Genomic DNA, 24,466 nt, shown 5'->3' on the forward strand with positions numbered 1-24,466 from the left:
TAATAATAATAATATTAATATATTATATTTAATATTAATATATAATAATAATATTAATATAATAATAACACTCTCGAAATAATTTATTTCATGAAATAGAATCTGAAAAATGAAGATTTATCATGGCCATTGCTCTATTTTTAAGAACAAGAATAGTTACAGATACGTTCCTGGTATCGAAACAGGGTAATCCCCGAAAACTGAAGAAACAGGAAAATCCGTAATTTATACGCGTGCTCGGTGCCTAATTTTGCCGAGGCAGTAGCTTTACGCAAGTCGATATCTGTTCCTTGGTCGTGAGTTAGCAAAAACAAAATGCGAAAAGCGTGGGAAAGTTTAACATATATACCGCAACTAATGAGCTGCATTTGATCGAGCCATTTTAGTCGTTCCTGGTCGTTCCCAAAGAGTGCCGAGTGATCATTTCGAAGTCCACGATCAAATTTGATTCCCCTTTATATTATGGTGAGCAAAAAGTCTTCAGCGTCGAATAACTTAACGAATATTTTACTGAAATATTTGCAACACATAAATATTACGAAGTAACAGTTTCAGCGTTGTACGTGTTTTATTGTAATGTCATTATGGTGTTTACACTTGTGTTTCAACTTTTTCGCTTAAATACTTTGTTGCGTGACGCGAGTTCGATTAATTAACCACGCTGTATAAATGTACTTTATCGGAAATAATCGATCCTACTATCATCATCGCACAGAATCGGATATTTTTATCAGGATGGTTTCATAACTTTGTGAACAAGATATTTTTGCAATGTTTGCAAAAAAAATTTTGACACTCGTAGCACATGAATATTCATAATTTTATCGTTTAAATGACGTACGATGCAAGAGGGCTCGCAAACACTTGTGCGATGTATTTTCACGCGAATATTAACAACAAAATGACGAACGATGACTATTGCAAAAATACAAAGTAAATTATGAAGTGAACGTGTATAGTCACGCTAACAGGTGGTAGCGATTCAAGAATTTATGGAAATTCCTTTTACGTAAGTCACAACGTTGCAAGTGGGTTTGATTTATCGTAATGAATGGCGGATCTTGTTTAATCAACAGTCGTTTAGATGGTTAACGGGATCGCCAATAATTCGTCTTGAATGCAATCGGACTAGTTATGTAAAGATATTCTATTTCTAGTCGCACGTTCATTCTACATTTTATTTCGTCTTCGTTTCTCGTTAATCGATGCGGTCGAGTTTTATGCAGTTCGAAACTTCAACAACCGAAAACAGAATTGTCGCTTTAATTGTTTGAACTCGTGTCATTTTAACCGCCAAATATATCAGATTCACTTGCTGAAAGTCGCAAGTCACAACAGGTATTACTCAGCAATTAGATAATATTCGTATGATATAACCTATAAGTGGTTAAAAATATTGTGCGTGTGGACCACACAAAACAGTTCAATTATTTTGACAGTCATTTGGCGTTTGAACACGTGTGGTTAGTGGATAAAGAAGGGGACCGCAAAAAATAGGCCATGAGCAATACATATATGTATTAATGAAAGTAGAGTTACGTGACGTCACGACGTCACGTGACTTGACAATTGATAAGCAGACCTACCGGAGAACTGTTACGGGAGGAGATACATATGTTCAGTCTTTGACCAGCTGTCGACGTGACAGTTCGACTGCTCCTGAATATCTCGCTAGATCTATCCATTGAATCCAATTCATTTGGCTATCAGCCGTAATATACACGTGTCGTCATTGTACCTACGTATTTTCAGTTTGTTCGCCAGTGTGTTCATTACGTCAGCGTTCACCATTTATCAGCTACTGTGAAAGGTAAGAGATTATTGTGTCACCACCGATTATGGTGTTCACTTTCTTTTTTATTCGCGAGAAGTATTGACCTACTTTCGACATCGGATTTAACATCGATAAATAAATATTTCTGCTATCGTCGTTAAATTGTATCGAATATTCATTGAAAGAATTTGTTCTAGGAAATCCGAGAATCATGCCTTGTCCGTTCTTAACTCGCTTGACTGCCAACTATCTCCACAATTATGGTTCTTCGGTACTGACCAACTATCGTCAGCTTTGTCCGTTTATGTCTCAGTTCATTAGAACTCGAGCAGAGTGCGTAGAGACGCAGCAGAAAACTGTGAAAACCCAATGTCCGTTTCTGGCCCAAGAGCATGATATTGTGAAGACTGTCAACCCTGTGGTCGAGGAGGACATTAGAAACAAAGTTTCTAATGAATCGAAAGAAGAATCAAACTTTGCTTATGAGAAATTTTTTCATGAACAGATCATGAAGAAAAAGAAAGATCATTCTTATAGAGTTTTTAAGAAAGTGAACAGACTAGCACAGAACTTCCCGAGTGCTATGGAATATTCCAGGGAGCCAAAGCCCATCACTGTTTGGTGTTCTAATGATTATTTGGGGATGTCAAGACATCCGGTGGTGACAAGTTCTGTTCGGGAAGCTCTGGATAAGTTTGGAGCAGGTGCCGGCGGAACAAGAAACATATCCGGCAACTCTATGGGTCACGAAATGTTAGAAAAAAGACTTGCAGCCTTGCATCAGAAAGATGCTGGTTTATTATTCACTTCTTGTTTCGTTGCTAATGATTCTACTTTGTATACTTTAGCAAAACTTCTACCTGGTTGCCATATCTTTTCTGATGCTGCCAATCATGCTTCCATGATTCAGGGAATAAGGAACAGCGGAATACCAAAGCATATTTTCAGGCACAATGATGTACAACATTTAGAAGAACTGTTATCCAAAATGGATAAGAGTGTGCCAAAAATTGTAGCATTCGAAACGGTACATTCTATGACCGGTGATATATGTCCTTTGGAAGAACTGTGTGACGTCGCTCACAAATACGGTGCCCTAACGTTTATTGACGAAGTACACGCGGTTGGCCTGTATGGATATTCAGGTGCTGGAATTGGCGAAAGGGACTGGGTACTTCATAAAATGGATATAATTTCCGGCACATTAGGCAAAGCATTTGGAAACGTTGGTGGATACATTGTTGGTTCGGAGAAACTAATTGATATGATACGAAGTTACGCCGCGGGCTTTATCTTCACGACATCCTTACCACCAACAACATTATACGGCGCTCTGGCCTCTATCGAAATTTTAGCATCGGACGAAGGGAGAGCACTGAGGGCTGCTCATCAAGAAAACGTAGCTTATATGAAATTGAGTTTAACCGTGGCTGGTCTTCCAGTAATACCATCGCCTTCGCATATTATTCCAATAAGTGTAAGTTTCCATAGAAGTTATCAATAATATATTGAAATAGTTCAAATTCATGCTCCATTGTAATTTTTCAACAGATTGGAGACCCGTTATTGTGCAGTAAGTTGGCTGATCTTTTAATACAGGAGAAAGGTCACTATGTACAAGCAATAAATTATCCTACAGTACCGAAAGGGCAGGAAAGATTAAGGCTGGCTCCTACTCCAGAACACACTCGGACAATGATAGATCAGTTTGTGAAAGATTTATTAGATGTGTTTGATCATCTAAATATATTGTAGAGAGATTTTACTAGACGATACGATTAATGTGATACAATATTGGAGATACATTTACATATGTTTATTACAATGGCTGATAATGCACAGTATTCTCAATCATGTTACTTACACATTCCAACAGTTCGATTAAAAAACTGAGCGAACTTAATGATGTGTACGCTTACCAATAACCATTAAACATTTTCAATATCGTCGATCTAATGTTATTAGTAATGACTATCAAGAAGATTACTACCAAAAATATAAAATATCTCGGGAGCACCGCCGAAACAATAGGATTGTCAGCTCCGCGATCGTCAGATATTTTTGTCATTTATGAAACAAACATACTAACACTAATATATTGGCTTGGCGTCAGGTCATTCGGTGTAAGAACTAAGTAAAGAAAACGGTATAAGGAAATAACTGATCTAGTTTTTTTCTCCCCGAAAATAGCTAAAAATTTAAAATCGAATTTTTCGAACGTGTTCGAATTCAAACATTAACGCTCAACGACGCGCATGCGCACACAGAAAAAGAATAGATGGCGAGGTCTTCGACGCGGGATTTATCCATGGTTTCGAACTCTCAGGAAGATAAGATTTCTACAATTTTTATCGTGTCCCTTTCTTTTTTACCAATAATACCGCGTACATCAGTTAATACAAAACTCGATTTTCCGCATACGAACAAATTCATTTTAAAGCAATTACGTATCAATCGTGTCCGTTACCTATTAATTAATATATGATAGTTTTTCCAACTGAAATATTTTCATTAATTAAAATTAAACGACTATTTAAGATAATTTAAATTGTAGGAACGAAATAACAAAAATATATTAGTGCTTTAGTTCCGTTGATAGCGTAGAAGAAATCGGAGAAATCCAATCGAAAATAGTGTCTTCTATGTTATGCCACATAAGCTGTTTAAAACTTTTGTTTTATTCGACATTAGTTTGTATGTTATTTTATTCTTGTAAAAAGGATGATTCAGGAAATCAATATCATATAATATAAGTATGTATACGTGTATACGACTCTAACTGCTCGTACATAAGGTTAGGATAATATATATATATATATATACACACGGATGCATATGTACCATCTACATTGTAGATTTGCAACTGTAATATACACACTGTCGTCTTTTAAAGCGTACGTCGATGAAGTGCATTTTAATTTTGTAAAGGCTTGTGGTTATGCAACAGTAAAATGATAGTGGAACTTGCAAGAAAGTTACACAGAGTTATTGCTCTTAAATGGTTTTCCGTCTTCAGTTCAAATATAAATCACTTACATTATTGAAATGCTAAATCGAAGACACTACGGAGGTTAGGATGAGAAGTTTTACTAATATGTTGAAGATGTTCGTCGCGTTTTTCTATGATTACGCACGAGGATTATCCTACACCATCACTGCAATCTTGGTTCTGTGCTATTGTCTAAATCCAGCTAGATTTGCTTCGCATTATACGTTCATAAAGACGGAGGATATCTACAATGAGATGGAGAGATCATACCCGGCAAGAGACAACTCTTGCACAGTTGCGATTAATACTAAAAGATATTTCAATCGTTTGCTCTATCCCGAGGAACATCCTCGAGAAAGTCCAGTAACAATGGCACGACGCTTAAGTATATTACCCGGAGGACAATGGAAGCCTCTCAACTGCCATCCTCTCTTCAATGTGGCAATTATACTGCCTTATCGTAACCGACATACACAGCTTGCCATTTTCATGAACTATATTCATCCTTTTTTGCAAGCTCAAAATCTTGACTACAGAATATTTGTGATAGAACAAAGTCCAATGAGAGAATTTAACCGAGCTAAGCTCTTTAACGTTGGGTATACAGAAGCGACTAAAGTAAATGATTTTCATTGCTTTATTTTCCAAGACATAGATTTAATACCTCAAAATCCTAATAATATTTATGCCTGCACCAAAATGCCCAGACATATGAGTTCGAGCGTGAATACATTCAGATACAATTTACCTTATACTGGCTTGTTTGGCGGTGCGATAGCACTTACGCGCAAACAGTTCGAAAGAGTCAATGGATTTTCCAATGTTTTCTATGGATGGGGTGGCGAAGATGATGATTTTTATAGTCGTTTGCAATCCAGAGGTTTTCAGGTACAATGGTTCCGGTTCTAGTAAAATACAAGATAAGAGATACTAATATTAAAAGTGCTAATATTTATTTCGAATTTCAGGTCATTCGATTTGGTCCTGACATTACTCAATATTATATGCTAACACATAAAAAAGAAGTTCCAAGTAATGCGAGATTTGAGAATTTAGAGACTGGTGCTAAGAGATATGATACTGACGGAATCAGTAATCTAAAGTATAGGGTTTTAAACCATCAGTTGAGGCCGCTGTATTCATGGATCTTAGCAGACGTGTAAATTTTCACGTGTTCAATGTTGTGAGTTCGCGAACAAACTTAGTTCTTTCAAGATATATGTTGTAATTTCATTTGATGATAACAAAGACATTACCGCAGAGAGTTACAAAAACATGCACAAAGAAATGTTTTGTAAAAATTTTCTGGTAGCTCGTAGATCCAAGAGAGGTCGTTGTAGAATTTTTTATACAAGTATTATTCTGTATAGTGTATGTATGTGATATTATACCAAAGATATTGCCATAATATGTTTATATCATTAGTATTTGGTGATGTAAAACTAAAGAAATGTTTCATCGGTAAAAACGATCTGTTGTGATATTACATTTTAAAAACAAACAGGCAACAGTTCGTTCTCACATCACGACGCAATTTGTTAAAACTAATTATCTGCAGAGTCCAATAAGTAGCAGAGACACGTGTCCTAAATTCCGTTTCTCTTTGTATTCATACGTTGTATTGTGGAAGTCAATTTTCAATGAAAATGCAGTTTTGATAGTACAAAATGTTCTTTAAGTAAATAACAAATCGTAGAAGATTGATGTATCCCTTATTTATTTCTGGTTTGTTAGGCAGTTAAAAATAAAAAGCTGTTGAATAGTATTTTTTAGTATGATCTTTACACGCGTAAAAATCAGTAGTGAAAGTAAAACATTCGTTGTACTTAATTCTGAAAACGTGCGAAAAGCGATCATTTCAATCATCGGTCATTATGCAATTCCAAATAATTTTAATGTGATATTTTATTTCCAACTAATACGAAATTTCAAATTTTAAATCATTTCAAGATTGCATTAACTACATATTTAAATATTTTTAATTATACACAAGCGTGTATAAGTTAAATGAACTATTTATTGTATAAAGTTGGCACTCTATACTATTATTAGGCTTTTATTTATATGCACTTAAGCACTAGTACTTTAAAATAATCTATATACGAATTGTAAACATTGCTCTTGACATTTCATTCTGATTCTAATCGAAAGAAAAAGACGGAAAGTATCTCTCAAAGACATAGTGTAGTGCAGGCATTTTTGCCGCGTGTATTTTTATTATCTTCGAACTTATCATTACATGGGTTTTGCATGTATAATTAAAAAAATAATGCTAGGGTTTAAGAATGATTGTAGAAATGTGTATATATAGTAAAGAATGTATGATCTTCAAAATTGCTACTTAAATGAGTAATAAAAAGAAAAAGCTCACGTTACATGTGTACACGAGTATAAATATAATTATCTCTCTATATCCATGTACGTGAAATCTGATATAATTACATTATAAACAAATTACGAAATTCAATGCAAATTGTCACAGCGTAATAAATATGTAATGAGTAATTAATGAATTCAGATGCACTGGATTTTAATTATAGTTAGGTATGCTTTGTCGTCAAAGAAGCATCATGAAATTGGTACTATGCAGAGTAGAAATCAAAATATTTGAGGGCTAAAGATCTCTTTCAATTCGAAGACATTTCATAATGCTTCGATATACATCTTTTACCGTTCAAGTATGAAAAGTACTGTATTGTGCACAAAATTGTTACACGGGAATTGCTTAATAATCTTTCAAACTATCTTCCTAATGGTATGTAGTTCATTCTTGGGTAAGCATTGTGAAAGCAAATCGATTAATGTAACTTCTGCTATGGGCATAAACAAATTTTTAGTTTCATCGCGGCAAATACAACTAAAAAGTAAAACGTGAACGGAAACGTATATGCAAATACTAATATTACCAGTTTATTATTATCTACTAAGAACCTTAGTATATTAATGTAAATTAATATTAGGTAATCGTACAGGAAAATATGTAAAAAAAAAAGATTTAACGTATATCCCCAAGAATGTATTATCACCGTTTTGAATTACCTAGTACGCCAACAGCATACTAATCGAATAATACGTGACATACCTATTCAGCTATGGAAAAAAGTTGAATACAAGTACTTGCGTGTATATATAAAATCTATGTTCAGTGAAGTCGGACATATTATGTATCGGACAGTTCTTGATAACGTGCGTACATCATTTTCTTTACACAATCTTTATAAGTGTCTCCGGGCAATGCGCTGTACGATGACGATTTCGCTCCTAAGCCAGCTGTCGGGACTCTTCTTTCCGCTTCGATGATGCTCGTTCTACCTTGGTTGGATTTTCCAAGTCCCATCCCTTCGCTCCACCCCATCTTTTGCAACAATTTATTGCCAACATTATCCGAGCCTATGCCAGTTCTCGTGGGCTCTTCGTAGGACACCGATATCTCCTCGACCCTAGTTTTCAAATATTTCTCCTTCAGCTTATTTGGCTGTGGCGGTTCTGGTTCACCATATTTCGCTCTTCTCTCTTTGGCGCGGTCCCTATATTTGTTATTTCTCTGTTGCGGGTCATTAGGATCCAAGCCGCGAACTTGATACCAATTCTCCAGATTCTGTTTATGGAGATCCGACAGTTGTTGATGCCGTAGTAATGCTTCCTTGCTCGGAAATTGTCGCTTGCACAACAAACATGCCAACTTTGCCCAATCTGTGTGCTGTCTTTCCTCCTGCTGCACGTCCTCTATTTCCTCCTCCGTGTCACTACCGCCGCCGTAGGCAGCGACCAAGCCATTGTTCCCGCTCTGGTCTTCGTCCTCGTGGAAAGAACTCGCGAGAGACTTCTTCTCCAATATGGCATACCCTGCGTCCGCAGCTCCACTTCCAACTCCTTGATTGCCATCACCACCAGCGAACTCGGAGTTCCAATTGCTCTTCGCATTCTCTTTCTTTTGATTCAACGTCTTCGCCCAGCGTTCCATGTCCTTCGCTATCTTCTTCGCAACTTTCACCTTGTCCTGCTTGCTGTCCTTCTTTTTACTGTCGTCCTCTTTGGACGATTCTTGCGCCGCACTGGTAATCGACGAAGTTGTTGCTGGATTGGTTATCGTGTTCGTGGAGTCTGTACTACTAGCGGTAGCAGTTATCGTAGTCCCGCTCGTTGTAGATCCTGTTGCTTGCGTAACAGCTGCAGTTGTCTATCAAATCGAAGTTAATACAGATGATTAAAATCATGGAACGTTCTCTATCGAGTAACAGCTGCGTAGATTTTTAATTACCTTTGCCGGTTGATATGAGAACGATTCAGCATCCCAATAAAGAAATTGTTGTGTGTGACTATTATAATAATATTGCGAATTGGGATCGTAATATAATCCTGTACTCGGGTCATAGTAGTAACCCGACGACTCATCGTAGTGATAGGTGCTGACATCCGGAACAGCTGCAATTAAGTAAAAATTGAATAGAATATTTTATAGGAAATGGTAACAACTTAGTTTTCTCATAAAAACTTACAGTAAACTTTACCATCACCAGCATGAGCAGGCACTCTTCCACTCGCCAACGAAGTACTGGTCGGTGCCGTGGGCGTCGGTCTGTTCTTCATCTCGTCCGCATCGCCTAATTTCCTCGACGCTTGTAACTGTTGTATGGCAGATTGTGCTACGGCCGCCGCCGCGTTTACCCTATCAGTCTGGTTCAAAGACGGCAACGTGATCGCAGACCCTTGCATTATTTGATTCTGATAATATTGCGTGTAATACTGGAGATAGTGAGCTTTCTGCGCGGGCGTCTTAGCATATAAGTTGGCACTGTATTCAGCCAATTGAGCAACATCGTCTAACGTATATCTCTGTGGTTGACTGTCGTTTGCCTTCCACGTGTTCGTGTTGTTTATTTGGTGAAGCTTGCAGTACGTGATCTCGACCTTTCTACCGTCCACCACCAACCCTTGTTTGGTGAGCGCCGTGTGCAAGTACATGGCATCCACCACGTTGCCCATCTCTAGATAACAGACACCCCTGGACGTGTTTGTCAGAGAATCACGACCGATACGTATGCTACGTATAGGCATCGACGAGAGATTCTTCATTGCCTGTAACACCGAATCCTCGGTCGTCAGAACATCCAGTCCTCGAAGAAGAACAGTATTCGTAGGGTGAGGGCTGATTTCATCGCTACCCTCTCCGCCCTCTTCGCTCTCTGCCCTTGAAGCGGAACATTTAAAACATGTCTCGCGCCTCTTGAAATTGTGTGCGCCACACTGTAAGAACGACACAAGTATCTTTAATGAATCCAAATTACACCATCCAATTTTATATTGCTTAAGAAATGTTTATATATATAGGACAAATATAATATAAAATCCTATATTTATAAATCCTATATTTATATATATAAAAGGGGTTTTACCTTAACGCAGTGCCAGTCCTGTGTGTTCTTTGCTGGTGGTTTATCTACATGGCAATCTTTTGGTATACTGTACTGCATCAAGGCACGATATTGGTCCTGCAGCATCAGTACTCCCTGAAACAGAGAATTTCAGTGTTATCCCGTCCAGCATCCTCCCAAAGCCTCCGTTAACCCGTAAACTTCCTTCTTGGTTGACGAAATTATAGTTTTCTACTTCATAGCTTTCCGTCTCGAACGAACAGTAAAGAAAATATGTCGTGGGCTTATATAAACGTGGGCCATTCCACACGGCTTGCAGATCGACTATATGTACATGCGCGACAACTTTCCTTTCTTTACTCTCTATTTCTGTGTTATTTTCTCTTTTTTTTTCTCTTTTCAGATTTTACACTCGATCAAACAAATTGAATTCTCACGGAGAGAGAGAGAGACAAGCAAACATACAATGATTGCTTGCAGTAACAAAATTTCATACGTGAATGAAAGAAAGTCGTGCAGAAAATTATCATTCTCATTTCAAATATGCTCGGATCGTATTCGGTAATTGCATCGAGAAAGAGAGTATGTGTGTGTGTAGGTGTATGTATGTGTGATAGAGAGAGAGAGAGAGAGAGAGAGAGAGAGAGAGAGAGAGAGAACAAAGTTAAATGATAAAAGCGAACTAAGATGATACAAGTAAATAATGTAAGCGTATTTTGTAACCGTATGAACGCAGCGGAAAACAGTGTGTGGTCTCGTTAAAAATCAACCATCATGCCGGACAACGTATGCATTTTACGCAAAGAATAAGACGATTGGAATGACCCCTCCTCCGATCTTCATTGTTAGTCCACAAACTTTTATGACAGACAGAGGATAAGGCTAAAATAAGCACGCGCGCGCGCGGAAGAAACCGCCTTTTTTTCATTTGTATCTTTTTCAGTTTCGTCTCAATTCAAGAAAATTTAATAAATCCAATGTAAGACGGAATTGCGAGAGCAAGTTAAGAAAAGTCTGCAAAGTATGTGGGGACTCCTAGATAAATAATTAGGTACGGTAGATTGAAGTAGCCTTTTTGATAGTTGAGCAGCCATGGCCATGGGGAAGGCCAGGGGGCTGCGTTACCGTGCCTTGTCGCCACGGGGCGTCGGTGGCACGCGTGACAACGCATCGGTTGGGTATCTGGACTGAACTTCTTTCTACCTGTTTCATCTCCATCCACCGTGCGGCCTCCTGAGTCGCGTTAAACTCGACGAATGCAAAACCTCGCGAAGCACCTATACAGAGCAAATACACACATATCCAAAGTTAATCCACGTATTGCCTGGGTGTCTCTACTCTGAGAGGGCAGGCAATCACAGCACCAACCATTGACAGACTGAGTTTCGATACGAAGTGTATTTTTCTTCGCTTCGTTGCTTGCTTTCATTTCCATTTGCCTAAAGCTCAGCAGAACGAATTCTCTACTCGGATGACAGGCGATCTCTGTCGTATCTTTTTAGTTCTTTTATGTTTATTCTTTTACTTTAATATAATACTTCCCCCGTTTCCACGCCCCTCGCCATCCCCCCTTTTTGGTAGCAGAAGTAGATAAGAGGAAATATTAAAACAGATTCCCTCGAAAAGATTCAGCGATACTTTTGGAAAACAAAAACTGGTAACCAATATTTATAATGTTCAGTACGGTTAGAACATGTTTGTAAAAAAAAAAAAAGAAAAAAAAAACAAACCGCTTTGTATACGATATAGGTAATAGAGTGCAGTAATTTTTTTTCAGACAGAGTCAAGATAATTAATTGTTGCATAAGCGAGTAGAGAGTGGTTGGTAAATTTTGCAGTTCAACTATTTGGAACATAGGATTCAGAGTAACTACAGATATTTTGCGCCACCCTTACAAGATGAATAATGAAGCTCTGATTTTCCTTTAAATACTCTTCCTGCATTTGATACTGACTTACCTTGCTCCGACAAACGAATGATTTTTATTAAATTGAGAGTTGTTCAATCTCTCCAATAATTTTGGGCTATGCAGGATCGGTACAAACATAATACTAACAGAGATCTTCGGCCGATAAAATAAAAAAATTGTTTGAAACTATATTCAGTTACTGTCAACGTTCTATGCAGCTATTAACTGACCGAACAATTATTAGGAATTTCAAACAATTTCTTTTGTCTTGATGACCATCGAATAATGCGATAATTAACTTAAACTAAACAAATCTAATGCAACCTGCTGAGATGAAAAGCAATTTGCTATTTTGCATATTAGGTAGAGGGAATAGGTGTAATTAAAGAAAATAGGGATAATTACCTGTGTCCTTTTTACGAATCAACCTGATGTCCTTTGGCATGAGACCACAGTTGAGGATGTCTTGCCGCACCTGTGATACACACATCATAATAATAACAGTGATGTATGCTCGCGAACACTGGCTCACTAGCGGCCACTTATGTCGGGCCGCTAAGTTGACAACCTACGTCATTTTCAGTTATGTGTTGAGCAAGCCCACGAATCATTATGGTGTTGTTTGGGGACTGAGATTTGTAGTGGATGCCTTCCATGGACGAACCATAGGTGCGTCCATGGTCGTGCTCAAAGTCCATACTTTCTCGACTATGATCGTCATCGCGATCCCGATCTCTGTCATCGCGTTTTCCTCTACGATCCCTATCCCTATCTCTATCTCTGTCTCTTCTCGAACGATCTCTGTCTCTGTCGCGATCACGATCGCGATCTCTGTCTCTTTCTACAGAGTCTCTATCACGTTGCCTCCCATAGCGATCCTCTCTATCTCTATAACTACGGTCTCTATCGTCTCTGCTCCTGTCTCTCCTATCCCTCGAGCGGTCTCTTTCACGGTCTCTATCTCTTCCACGATGATTCCTGTACTCTGGACTACGATGGTCTCTATCACGATGATCGTTATCACGGTGCTCTCCGTAATCCGGTGATCTACTGCTCCCATAATCGTTACGATATTCATAGTCAGAATTGTGCCCTCTCCTTTCAGGCCCATAGCCTGGTTCCCATGGGTCGATGTTGCTACTATACATGTTGTCCATTCATTTAAGTGATTCCTAAAATATACCAGCCGTTAGTGTCATGTTATCTCCAATAATTGTTTAAAGTTCATACAATAATTTGTGACATACTTCGTACGTTCATTATTCCAAAAGATAACAAGCGAGCACTTAGATCAATTGGTTCAATTATGACAGATAGTCAATAGTTGTTTTAAAAAGGTGCAAAAAGAAAATTATTAAAATATCACGAGTCGTTTCTTGCTGCCCCGTGTAATGAAAAATGTAGTAAAACGTGTATTCCAAAAATAAAAAAAGAGACGGTAACAACGAAATGATAAATTGATAGGATTTTTTATTAAATTTATATAAATACATATATATATATATATATATATACATATATATATATAAATAATCATGTCGAATATAATTCAACGTCCGTTACGTTTCGTTGGAATTCTGCGACTTAATCGATACTTTCGAAAGAATTAGAGAGCGCATTGCAAATTCAAATGCTATGTTCTACGTTAAACGTTTGAATCGAATATGACAGGTTTCGATAGAAATTTTCTGGGACGTAGTACAGCGTGAATATACGTTTTCTCGATAATATTAACGCGAGAAAAGTGAAATTCCATCGTATCAGTACAATGAAAAGAAGAAACACATAAACAAAGCAACGCGAAAGGAGCGAACAGAGAATTCGGAACCGCACAGAGAGAATGTAACATCGTGGTGTTAATTAAAAAGTATCGTTCAACATTACAACTGGTCCTAATCTTCGTAAGATAATGTCAAATCTTGAAATAGACGAACGTTACATCGCGGTGAATCGCTCTGCTGTATTTCTACTTACTTTGTCCGTTGTTCTTGCAGCCAGATACGAAATCGTGTGATCTGCACAATGGCGTGGTTGCGCCTTTCGTTTCTCTCGTACAATATGGCGGCGTCTGTGGAAGACGAACCCATTCCATTATGCACATACGTGGTCCGCAAGGGTTTCGTCAGAAAATTATTTTAGAGATGGCGCTGCGATTTGTCCTACGATCATTGTTAAATCCTCTACATACTTGAAAATCTCATTAGACTCACTCGAATTGTCGCTTTGCGAATGTAAAAATCCCTTTTTAATTCGTTTCTCTGTAAACATATAGTATATGCATGTACATAATGTAGTCGTTCGTTCAACGTAACCTTGGTTCGTTGTAAATTCAGGGTTAGAAATTCTCATTGTTTCGGAAATATTAAAAAAGGAAAAAGGTATATAGCTGGAAAATTTGAGATGCAGAAAAACATCGTTTACGTGTGAGTACTTATTTTCAGGCTTTATACATAGTTCTACGAGCATAAAAAGATTGTGCACATATGTATGTACAATGTATGTAAGTGCATACCAGTGCAGCATGTATAAAAAGTGAAGCGTTTGAAACGGGTAACACGAGGTGACGCCACTGTGGCGAATGGTGTGGCGAAAAGGTTCTGGAAGAGCGGAAGGGATCCGTATTATACTCGAATTTTTATAACTTATAATCTGACGTCACTTTTTAACGAATATTGACTCGTTTCGACGGTGGCTCGTCATTCGACATTCCCAAAATAATCTTTGATTTTTCGAGCCGCGTCCCTTGGAACTAGTCTTACCATCCGCAAAACTCGAAACAGAACTAACCTAACGGCTAGAGACTAAAACTAACTAATCCAGTTACAAACTAAAGATGGTGTATCGAGAGTTGGCGGTATTGCTCGCCACAATGGTCTCCCGCGTAGTGACATTAGAATTAAAACAAGCAGTGAGTTTAGAATTAGTTTGTGCAGCCGGTTAAATGTGATTTACTTGTTTGTCGTTCGGTATTCGATTCCTGTTTCCCGCGAGAAAGAACATTGCCACGGAAACGAATACAAGACTCGAGGATAAAAGAATGCACAACACTTGTTACCTCCTGTAAACAATCTTCCATTTGAATTGTTATTTGAAATTTGACGAATCGCGTTCGTCAGCGGTACAGAAGAATAAGACCAGCTTTTCAGAAATTAGTTGACACGGAATCGCAGGGTGTCTGATTCGCGGAAGAACCTTCGCTGTTTTTGCTGGTCGGAAAGCGTCGAAAAAACCGGATGACCGCGGTGTCGTCAACAATGTGCCGTTGTATACGGAGACACAGTTGTCTTTCGAGGATCTTGACGCTCGCATTCTTCTTCAAGAATACGCGATACAATATCGCATTCGAGAGAAATTAATTGATACGAAATCATAGGCGACAGCGTACGATCGAGATTCATGGTGCGGTTAGTGCGGTACGAAGTTAAAATAGCTCGTACGTATAACCTCAAAGCATGCGTTGAAATTCTCGTGAATTAGCATGCCGATATAACTGCCGATCGTCGTTCGTACAAGAGTAATCCAGCATATATGAAAGAACGTCCTAGGGAAATTTGAAGTCGAGGAACTTCTTCTTCTTCGTTGCGAGGAAATGCATCATCACGTGGCTATAATTCGTAAGTACGCAAAGCATTGTTTTTCAATGAAAAATTATATCGAACAAGCATTAAAAACTGTTCGATGCAACCTTGTTGCCGCAATCAACACTGTGAAACGGTCCTACGAATCAAAAGCACGTTGTCGAATTGTAAACATTTTTTAATTCTTGCGTTATTTCGAAAGATTATAAACAGCTTCAGCGTAAACAAATTTGTCTATAGAACTTTCATTATCGTCGATTTGTTCTTCATTCGAATACTCCTTTTATCGGAAGAGAAGCAAAGCGCGAAAAATTCAAACCGTCGTGTCGAACGGAATCGATGGACCTCGAACGCAGGCGCACACGATCCGTCACAAAAATTCTTACCTGCACCTAAATAAACATCGAGCGTTGATGAAAAAAAGCGAACAGAACGAAGCCGTGTTTCCGTGATTTTTGTAGATGGATTTCGCGAAAGCGGTGTCGGACGGTTACATTTTTGTTGGTTAAGAATTTCGACGGAGCGAAAACACGACGACACGATTGCTTGGAAAAGTGGACTAAGTGGAATAAATACCGTAATTCTTCTGATACCGTACAAGTCGTTCCATTTGCGACCATCCATTTTGACTATCGCACGGTTATCGTTGCCGAAGGGATTTAAGAGGTTCTCGCGACAAAAAAAAAGAAAGCAAAGGAAATCTGCGCGGGCAGATGGAACTTTCTGGCTGCGTTTCCGCTGCATAACAAGTGTCTGCGAAAGGGGTTAAGCCCGGGCAACCGGGGTCGGTCCCCGCCCACGTAGGCGAATCGTGCGCGCTCGTTGAAATTCGGATCCGCTCGGCTGGCCGGCCAGGCTGCAGGGGAGAGATGTCTGGTTGCCTCGCGTCGGCCCCGTAGAAAAAGTATAAACCATATCCGCGCGCTCCACCCCCCCTTTTACATCCCATAAAATTCACCCTCGGCACAGCCGGGCCGAGCTTCACACCCTATTCGGAGTCGAACTTTTGTAAACATTTTTTTCCTCTCCTTTCCCGCGATTGTTTACACGTCCATCCGAAAGCGAGAGGAGGCACAATGTTGCCGACGCTGGTAATGGTATTGATTCGCCAGGGGGATACTTGAGCGCAACGTTATGAACGCAACGAAGAATCATCTTCTGTGTTTGTGCTGAAATAATCTGCTGTTATTCGAGCGTTCGAACAAGGCACACCGAAGGTACACCGAGTCGACGTTTATTCGCCTCGATTTCATTTTCTTACCGAATTCTGCGTTCTAACGCAAGAGAGAGAAGTTCCAACGTTTTCCTCGATATCGATCCTGCAGTTTCATTGTTTGCAACTGTCCGCCATCTTTCTCTGGATTCTTTGATGTCGGCTTGATGTCAAAAGGTCACGGGTCGAGCTATAAAAAAGAACGCTGTAACACCCGCTACAGCATGTACGAAAACAATGCACATATTTCGAACGTTGTTGCACAGATCGGCCGCGACCGGGAGACCGTTAATTGTGACCAGCCCCTCCTATTATTAGAAACATTTGCAACGAGATTTAACAGGCCGGCGCGCCTGTTATTATTTATCGGCATCCACGCCGCATTATTTTCATAATATTATCGTAACCTTTGTTATTGGTCGCGCCACGTGCGCCGATGAACCGTGAACGGTTGATCCAGGCGATCACGGTGAATTCGTTATTACCGACGATTCTACCGATCGAAGAAGAGCTCCGCGAACGAAACACGTGACCGACCCTTCTTTCATGGTCTCGATGCTTCCGAGAGTCTCGTAGCTAGGGATCGTTCGAATTCTGTTACACGGACACCACCGAGTCACTGTCGCGCCATCGTGCGCGATCTTTCGAACCTGCCGTTCCGTATTTTCAACGAGCACAGTAATGTTTCTTTAATTGACGCGCGGATTGTCCACAAAAGTGGACAATTTTGGAAGAGGAGATACGATTGTTCGAGCCTTGTGGCTCGTTTTTTATGGTTATCGATTGTCAACAACTATGAAAACGAGCTGCAAGGCTCGAATAATCGAATCTCCTCTTCCCAAATTGCCCATTTTTGTGTGTAATCTGAGCGTCAATTAGAGAGACATTACTGTAATCTGAGCATGAATTACGGAGAAATAACTATAGTCATCATCGTACTCGCTATCTTCAGGATCAGTAATATAGTTCAATGCCGATAATCAGCCACGAAAATTCCCACAAAGTTAGAGCAATTTAATTAACTAAACCGAGACTAGAAAGTTCAAATTTATCATAGGGAATTAGAACTCTTTCGCGTCCGCGACATCTTCATTAAATTCAGTACTTAATACCAGTACTTAGTATAGTACTTAATTATATTACTGTACAGTAATGTCTCTCCAATTGACGTTCGGATTGTCCACAAAAATTGACGATTGTTCGAGCCTCGTGGCTCTCTTGTTACGGTTATCGATTGTTAACAACTATAAAAACGAGCTTCAAGGCTCGAACGATAGCTCTCGATTCTTGCACTATTTTAGACTGTAACAAACCGAATGTTGTCATAGTTCCTAGCATAACAACCGTTCGCTTCACCGAATCGTCGAAAATTCACTGATTGACTGATCCATTTGAATACATCGGGTCAACATGACCCGGTGACCGCAGGCCGTACATTATACCTAGTGACGCATCTTTTAAGAAAATCGAGGCACTCGAAAGCCTCGGTTACAATGCGATAGATCCGAGGAGCGAAATCCGAACGAATCGTGACTTTGCTCGCAGATCGCACGCTTCTAAGTAAAATAAATACAGTAATGTCTCTCTAATTGACGCTCGGATTGTCCACAAAAATGGGCAATTTGGGAAGAGGAGATTCGATTATTCGAGCCTTGCAGCTCGTTTTCATAGTTGTTGACAATCGATAACCATAAAAAACGAGCCACAAGGCTCGAACAATCGTATCTCCTCTTCCCAAATTGTCAATTTTCGCGCAGAATCTGAGCGTCAATTAGGGAGAATCTACAGTACAGTAATGTCTCCCTTACTGACTCTCAGATTGTGCATAAAAATGGACGATTTGAGAAGAGGAGATACGATTATTCGAGCCTTGCGATCCGTTTTTACAGTTGTCGAGCATCGTTAACTATAAATAAAATAATAATCATATATCTCCTCTTCCCAAATTGTCAATTTTCGCGTACAATCAGAGCGTCAATTAGTGAGAATCTACAGTACACTAATGTCTTCCTTACTGACATTCAGATTGTGCACAAAAATGGTCCCATTTGAGAAGAGGAGATACGATTATTCGAGCCTTGCGATCCGTTTTTACAGTTGTCGAGCATCGTTAACTATAAATAAAATAATAATCGTATATCTCCTCTTCCCAAATTGTCCATTTTCGCGCCCAATCTGAGCGTCAATTAGGGAGACATTACCGTACAAATCATCCTCCGAGAGGCACGCGTCACGTGAAGATCGTTCAGGCTCGATTATTCTTGCAAACGAAGTGCAATCGCGTCGCGTCGAAAGTCGAACAAACAACCTTGAGCTCGGTAGAGGCGCACGGTCAAACGAATTTCCAGTGGCCATTAGGGAGGGGGCCGGGGGTACAGGGTCGGCCGCGCTTCAGTTTAAAAAGTAGGAGGGTACGCTTCTGAATCCGGTCGCCGGTAAGTGTTTATCAGAGACGCGATAACGCCCGGCGCTGCTCCATGATAAGAGATCAAGAACCGGCAAAGGGTTGGCGTTGCACGGGGGCTTCGGGGTGCGGTGGCGGCGATGGTGGGGGATTGTCCTGAGCCCGGCGCACGAATCCAGGGTGACTCTGTTGCCGGTGGTGTACGGGCGGCACGGGGGGTGGTGGTATGGGTGGCATAGGTGGCATCGGTGGCGCACGGGTTGCACGGATGGCGGCGTGTGCCGTGCGTCGGTGGCTGGTCGCAGGGCCCCGTGCGTGTTTACCCGCCGCTCCGCGGAGGCCGCTCGGCTCAGCTCTACCTGGGGACGGGTTCGCGGGTTGAAAGAGCGCGACGGCGCAGGAGGGAAGAAGACCGCGAGCGCGTTGCAGCGACGAAGCCGGAGCGGCGAAGAGGCGGCCGCCCAAGAGAGAAGGGAGAATCTACAGTACAGTAATGTCTCCCTTACTGACACTCAGATTGCACACAAAAATGGTCCGATTTGAGAAGAGGAGACACGATTATTCGAGACTTGTGGTCCATTTTTATAGTTGTTGAGCATCGGTAACTATAAATAAAATAATAATCGTGTATCTCCTCTTCCCAAATTGTCCATTTTTGTGCGCAATCTGAGCGTCAATTAGGGAGAATCTACAGTACAATGTCTCCCTTGCTGACACTCAGATTGCACACAAAAATGGTCCGATTTGAGAAGAGGAGACACGATTATTCGAGACTTGTGATCCATTTTTATAGTTGTTGAGCATCGGTAACTATAAATAAAATAATAATCGTGTATCTCCTCTTCCCAAATTGTCCATTTACGCGCGCAATCTGAGCGTCAATTAGGGAGAATCTACAGTACAATAATGTCTCCCTTGCTGACACTCAGATAGTGCACAAAAATGGTCCGATTTGAGAAGTGGAGATACGATTATTCGAGCCTTGTGATCCATTTTCATAGTTGTCGAACATCGGTAACTATAAATAAAATAATAATCGTATATCTCCTCTGTCCAAATTGTCCATTTTTGTGCGCAATCTGAGCGTCAATTAGGGAGAATCTACAGTACACTAATGTCTCCCTTACTGACACTCAGATTGCGCACAAAAGTGGTCCGATTTGAGAAGAGGAGACACGATTATTCCCAAATTGTCCATTTTCGTGCGCAATTTGAGCGTCAATTAGGGGAGACATTACTGTACAGTAATGTCTCCCTTACTGACACTCAGATTGTGCACAAAAATGGTCCGATTTGAGAAGAGGAGATACGATTATTCGAGCCTTGCGATCCATTTTTACAGTTGTTGAGCATCGGTAATTATAAATAAAATAACAATCGTATATCTCCTCTTCCCAAATTGTCCATTTCCGTGCACAATTTTCCCGTCCCGAAGAGGACGAGATAGCGTTGCAGCGACGAAGCCGGAGCGGCAAAGAGGCGCTCCTTTCCCAAGAGAAGGGAAAACGAGCGCTGCCGGCACGGCTGAGGGACGGACGGACGGACGGGGACGGAAGAGATGGCCAGGACTTCGACATCCACTGGCCAAAGAATAACAGAAAATCATTTGTTAGCGACCGGCGGCGGCAGCGGCGGCGGATCGAGAATGCTTTAACCGGGGGGGGGGGGGTGGTAGCGGGGCAGAGACAGGGCAGAAGCAGATACAGAGAGACGGAGCGACAGGAGACGGATGGAAGGGGAAGCGAGATGGATAATCAGGAAGATAAGGGGTTCGAAATAACAAGAGAGATCGGGGAAAAAACGACACAATAGAGAGAAGGACGGACGGTCTCAAGAGAAGGAGGAACGCGGCGGCGACGGGGGGAGGGGCGCTGGCACCGGTCGAAGGGGTTGCAGGAAAAAGAGAAAGAGACACGCGCACACGCGCGCACACGTGTGTGCGCGTTGAAATAATAAAAGGAAAGAGACCGAGGCACCAAGAGAGAATCGAATTGAACGGGAAGAAGGGAAAGAGACGAAAACCGCGGGAATGGCCGAGGGTTGACGGGAGCGGCGCGGGGCGCGGCGCGGCGGCGGGAACGGTGGCGGGCACATTTGTGCGCAACCGGTACGACGCAGACGGCTCGACTATATACTTGGTTCAACGACCACCGCCCTAGTCTCGTCCAACCCCGAAGTACCGGGCGGCTCGGTGGTCGCGCGCGCGGTTGGGGGTGCACCGAGAGAGAGAGAGAGAGAGAGAGAGAGAGAGAGAGAGAGAGAGAGAGAGAGAGAGAGAGAGACGGAGAAAGGGTGATACGGAGAGATAGAGCAAGAGAGAGAGATAGAGAGAGCGCGAGAAAGAGAGGGAGAGGGAGAGAGAAAGAGAGGGAGAGGGAGAGAGAAAGAGAGAGGGATGGAAAGAGATAAGGCGAGAGCGACGGGGATGAAAGGGAAGCGGCGGGTGGAGTCGCGGGGATGATTTGCCGGGGTTGCAAAGCGAGGTTGCAAAGCGGGGTTGCGAGGAGGAAAGCGGGATAGGGGCGATGCTTGTGGAGAGGGTTGGGGAGAGGATTGGGGAGAGGGTACCGAGGCGGGTCGGTGTCGAGCGGAACGAGCCACGGGCCAGTTCCGTCTCGAGTCCAGGAGTAGAAGAGCTACTGGCCGCTTGTCTGCTCCCTTCTTTCGCTATAGTTTCATTTCTTTCCGTTTTAGTTAATTCTTCAGTTCCGATTGATTGACATATTGTACACCACAGAGGAGACACTTAAAATCTATATAGAGAGAGAGACAGATATATATATACATATATATATATATATATATTATTCGAACATATGTATAATTGAAGGAAAGCATCGTAGAAAAGAAATCGCGCGCGCGAGTACACGTTATACACACCCCGCGGGCCGTATACGTGCAACCGTGTACGGGTGCATCGCATTATAGTTCCATACACACACATACACACACAGACGTAACACACACGCACGGAAAGGGAGATAAAAAGGAAGATAGATAGATAGATAGATAGAGAGAGGGAGAGAGAGAGATAAAGAGAGACAGAGAAAAAGAGGAGCGAGAGAAAGCGAGACGCACACATCATATACGTACGGACGTAGACGCATTCGCGCGAGCACAGAGAAAACAAACGGACTCGCGTCCACGTACACAGAGAGAGACACGTTTATCCACACATACATTGTATATGTACATCGAGACACGTAGAGAAGCGCGAGCAAACGACGGGACGGTACACCTCTCTATTTCTCGCGATTACCGTAGATAATTCGAGATTACCGCGCGCCACGAAACTGTAGCACACGCGAGAACAACGTGTGTGCAACCCCGCGATCAACCGCATCTCCGTCGTTTCGTTCTGGTGTGATAACTTGTCGTCGGCGACGATTGTTGTCGGCACGGACCCGATGCATGGACACACCCGCCGCCATCCAGCGTATCTGTAGATCAGTACCCGGCCGGCCAGGTGTGTAAACCCGCGTAGTACCTGCGTTCTCTGTCCATCCGATGCGCGTGCAACAAGCCCGCAGCTCCATTCACTTTTAGGAAACGTAATTCTCGCATTCAGGTACGTGCATCTTCTCTATCTCTTCCCCTCTCTAACTCTGTGTACTGTATATATACCCTCTGTAATCTATAGCCTCTGTATACTCTATAGTCTCTGTATACTCTATAGCCTCTGTTGTACTCTATAGTCTCTGTGCTCTGTGTTCTCCGTACTCTCTGTTTTCTCTGTCCTCCGTTCTTCTCCGTTCTCTTGCCTGTACCAACCGTTGATCCGACTATGTTCTCGTCGCATGTACGATCGTTCGCGCTAAAAATCGTTCCAAAATCGTTCAGCAATTTCCTCTACAGGGTGTGCATCCCTCTTCGATCCGTCAGGATCGTCGCAGCGTCGACGCGTTCGCGCTTCCCAGCGAGTAGAACAACACGCGGCGCGTCCGCGAGAAGCGATCTCGTTCGCTGTCGCTCTTCAAAAAGCTGTTTTATACGTTCGAGCTTTCGCGTATCTCCGCGTTCTGTGTTCGAACAGCTTTCGCTTCGCTCGAATTCGATGGAAAACCGCGAACTCCATCGCCGGCTCGCGGAACAGAAATTGTGGATTATGATGAGTTGGTACAGTCAACGCGAACGATTTCCATGAAGCATCACCCTCGGACGAGATCCTCGATCTCTCTTTCACCCGCGAATCGTGTGCTTCGTTTCTGTAAATCGTGAAATCGGGAAATAAGACAGACATCGCCGTGGTGTAACAGTGTTCGTGAGATTCGATCGACCGATTTCGGGATGAGAACGTTCCGATCTTGTCCTCGTTTTTGCGGTTAAATTCGACGGACTTTACTCCTCGATGTTATCTTTGTTTATCTGTATTCTCGTCGTTCTCGCTTACGTCTCTCGCGCGGAAACGTCGAGCGGAGCGCGTCCGGTAGAAACGTCGAGCACGGATTCAGCGTCCATCGACGACGCGATCTGGATCCTCGATCTGGATCGAGGAACGCTCGTTGGTAATCGTTCGAGGGTGTCGGTGTTGTGATTGCTAAAAATGCATGCCTCTCGTGTTCTGTGTCCTGCGAATTCCGTCCGCGACGACAGTCCTGACGGGACGCCGTTCGTTATCGAATAAAATGCGTCGAGTTCTCTCGGCGTTTTCGCAGCTTCGCAGCCGTGCACGCATCGTGTGCACATAAAATGTCGACGCGATATAGCGCTCGAAGAAGTCGCAACGGGTTTTCCGACATCTCGAGAGCAGAATTTGTCGAGGGGAACGCGACAAACGGGTGGCGAGCACCCAGGGGGTGGGTTCGCGCGAGGGTTAACAATTGCGGCGAGTAGAAAATAACATCACAAAAATATTTCAGCAAAATTTTCATTCACCGTAGATCGCTTCGAAGTTTTTCTCGACGTTTTTGTAGACGTTTTTGTAGACGTTTTTCTCGTTCGTCCGACGAAAACGAAACGAAGCGACGGAGAAGTCGCTGCTCGCAGTCGCAACGGGTTTTCCGATATCTCGAGAGCAGAATTTGAACCGTTCATTTTGAAAATGGTATAAGTCACTTTACCGTAATGAAAAGTGGTGATTTTTTAATGTTTATACGAAATTATTTATACTGAGAAAAATATCAGTGTCCTGAGATAACGAATACAAGTAAATCTTCTCGAAAGTCAGCATCCATATAAAACAAAGTGACTTATGCCACTTTTAAATAAACGGCTCATTTGTCG

The 24,466-nt window shown here is 41.7% G+C and overlaps 4 protein-coding genes across 6 annotated transcripts in view; 3 read left to right on the forward strand and 1 right to left on the reverse strand.

Annotated features, from left to right (window-relative positions):
• The first annotated feature begins 261 nt into the window (after positions 1 to 261).
• Alas (5-aminolevulinate synthase) lies at positions 262 to 3,677 on the forward strand. The gene is made up of 4 exons (XM_033485451.2): positions 262 to 465; positions 1,753 to 1,810; positions 1,972 to 3,251; positions 3,326 to 3,677. Exons 1-4 carry the CDS (start codon positions 463 to 465, stop codon positions 3,527 to 3,529), a joined length of 1,545 nt encoding a protein of 514 aa, XP_033341342.2. The 5' UTR covers positions 262 to 462; the 3' UTR covers positions 3,530 to 3,677.
• A 401-nt stretch (positions 3,678 to 4,078) lies between these two features.
• On the forward strand, positions 4,079 to 7,138 carry LOC117229186 (beta-1,4-N-acetylgalactosaminyltransferase bre-4). The gene is made up of 2 exons (XM_033485472.2): positions 4,079 to 5,651; positions 5,732 to 7,138. Exons 1-2 carry the CDS (start codon positions 4,851 to 4,853, stop codon positions 5,924 to 5,926), a joined length of 996 nt encoding a protein of 331 aa, XP_033341363.1. The 5' UTR covers positions 4,079 to 4,850; the 3' UTR covers positions 5,927 to 7,138.
• On the reverse strand, positions 6,944 to 14,181 carry LOC117229180 (RNA-binding protein 5). 2 transcript variants are annotated; one of them, XM_033485449.2, is made up of 8 exons: positions 14,023 to 14,181; positions 12,621 to 13,220; positions 12,454 to 12,523; positions 11,342 to 11,415; positions 10,160 to 10,273; positions 9,275 to 10,010; positions 9,025 to 9,188; positions 6,944 to 8,943 (listed from the first exon to the last, which is right to left on the reverse strand). In XM_033485449.2, the coding sequence occupies exons 2-8, from the start codon at positions 13,203 to 13,205 to the stop codon at positions 7,924 to 7,926; spliced, it is 2,763 nt and encodes a 920-aa protein (XP_033341340.1). In that variant the 5' UTR covers positions 13,206 to 13,220; positions 14,023 to 14,181; the 3' UTR covers positions 6,944 to 7,923. The 2 variants fall into 2 exon arrangements, with proteins under 2 accessions (XP_033341340.1, XP_033341339.1); XM_033485448.2 differs by having other exon boundaries at positions 9,263 to 10,010.
• Positions 14,182 to 15,273: 1,092 nt separating this feature from the next.
• The window catches only part of LOC117229184 (ELAV-like protein 1), a 134,613-nt gene continuing 125,420 nt past the window's right edge, over positions 15,274 to 24,466 (forward strand). Inside the window, exon 1 of one of the 2 annotated variants that reach the window (XM_076523613.1) lies at positions 15,274 to 15,662. The gene's annotated coding sequence lies outside the window, so the exon portion shown is untranslated. Of the gene's footprint in view, positions 15,663 to 21,844; positions 22,812 to 24,466 lie in introns of those variants that run through there. The other variant, XM_076523612.1, reaches the window with a different exon arrangement.

Source organism: Megalopta genalis, chromosome 7 (genome assembly GCF_051020955.1).
Source record: "Megalopta genalis isolate 19385.01 chromosome 7, iyMegGena1_principal, whole genome shotgun sequence".
NCBI classification, from domain to species: domain Eukaryota; kingdom Metazoa; phylum Arthropoda; class Insecta; order Hymenoptera; family Halictidae; genus Megalopta; species Megalopta genalis.

Bases quoted from the DNA above. Each gene is read 5' to 3' on its own strand.
- Alas (XM_033485451.2), top strand. The intron at 1,811-1,971 runs GTAAGAGATTAT...AATTTGTTCTAG, and splicing joins TTTATCAGCTACTGTGAAAG to GAAATCCGAGAATCATGCCT. The intron at 3,252-3,325 runs GTAAGTTTCCAT...ATTTTTCAACAG, and splicing joins CGCATATTATTCCAATAAGT to ATTGGAGACCCGTTATTGTG.
- LOC117229180 (XM_033485448.2), bottom strand. From the start codon at position 13,205: ATGGACAACATGTATAGTAGCAACATCGACCCATGGGAACCAGGCTAT. The intron at 12,524-12,620 runs GTAGGTTGTCAA...TGTGTATCACAG, and splicing joins AACACATAACTGAAAATGAC to GTGCGGCAAGACATCCTCAA. The intron at 10,011-10,159 runs GTAAAACCCCTT...TCGTTCTTACAG, and splicing joins AGGACTGGCACTGCGTTAAG to TGTGGCGCACACAATTTCAA.
- LOC117229186 (XM_033485472.2), top strand. From the start codon at position 4,851: ATGAGAAGTTTTACTAATATGTTGAAGATGTTCGTCGCGTTTTTCTAT. The intron at 5,652-5,731 runs GTACAATGGTTC...TTCGAATTTCAG, and splicing joins TGCAATCCAGAGGTTTTCAG to GTCATTCGATTTGGTCCTGA.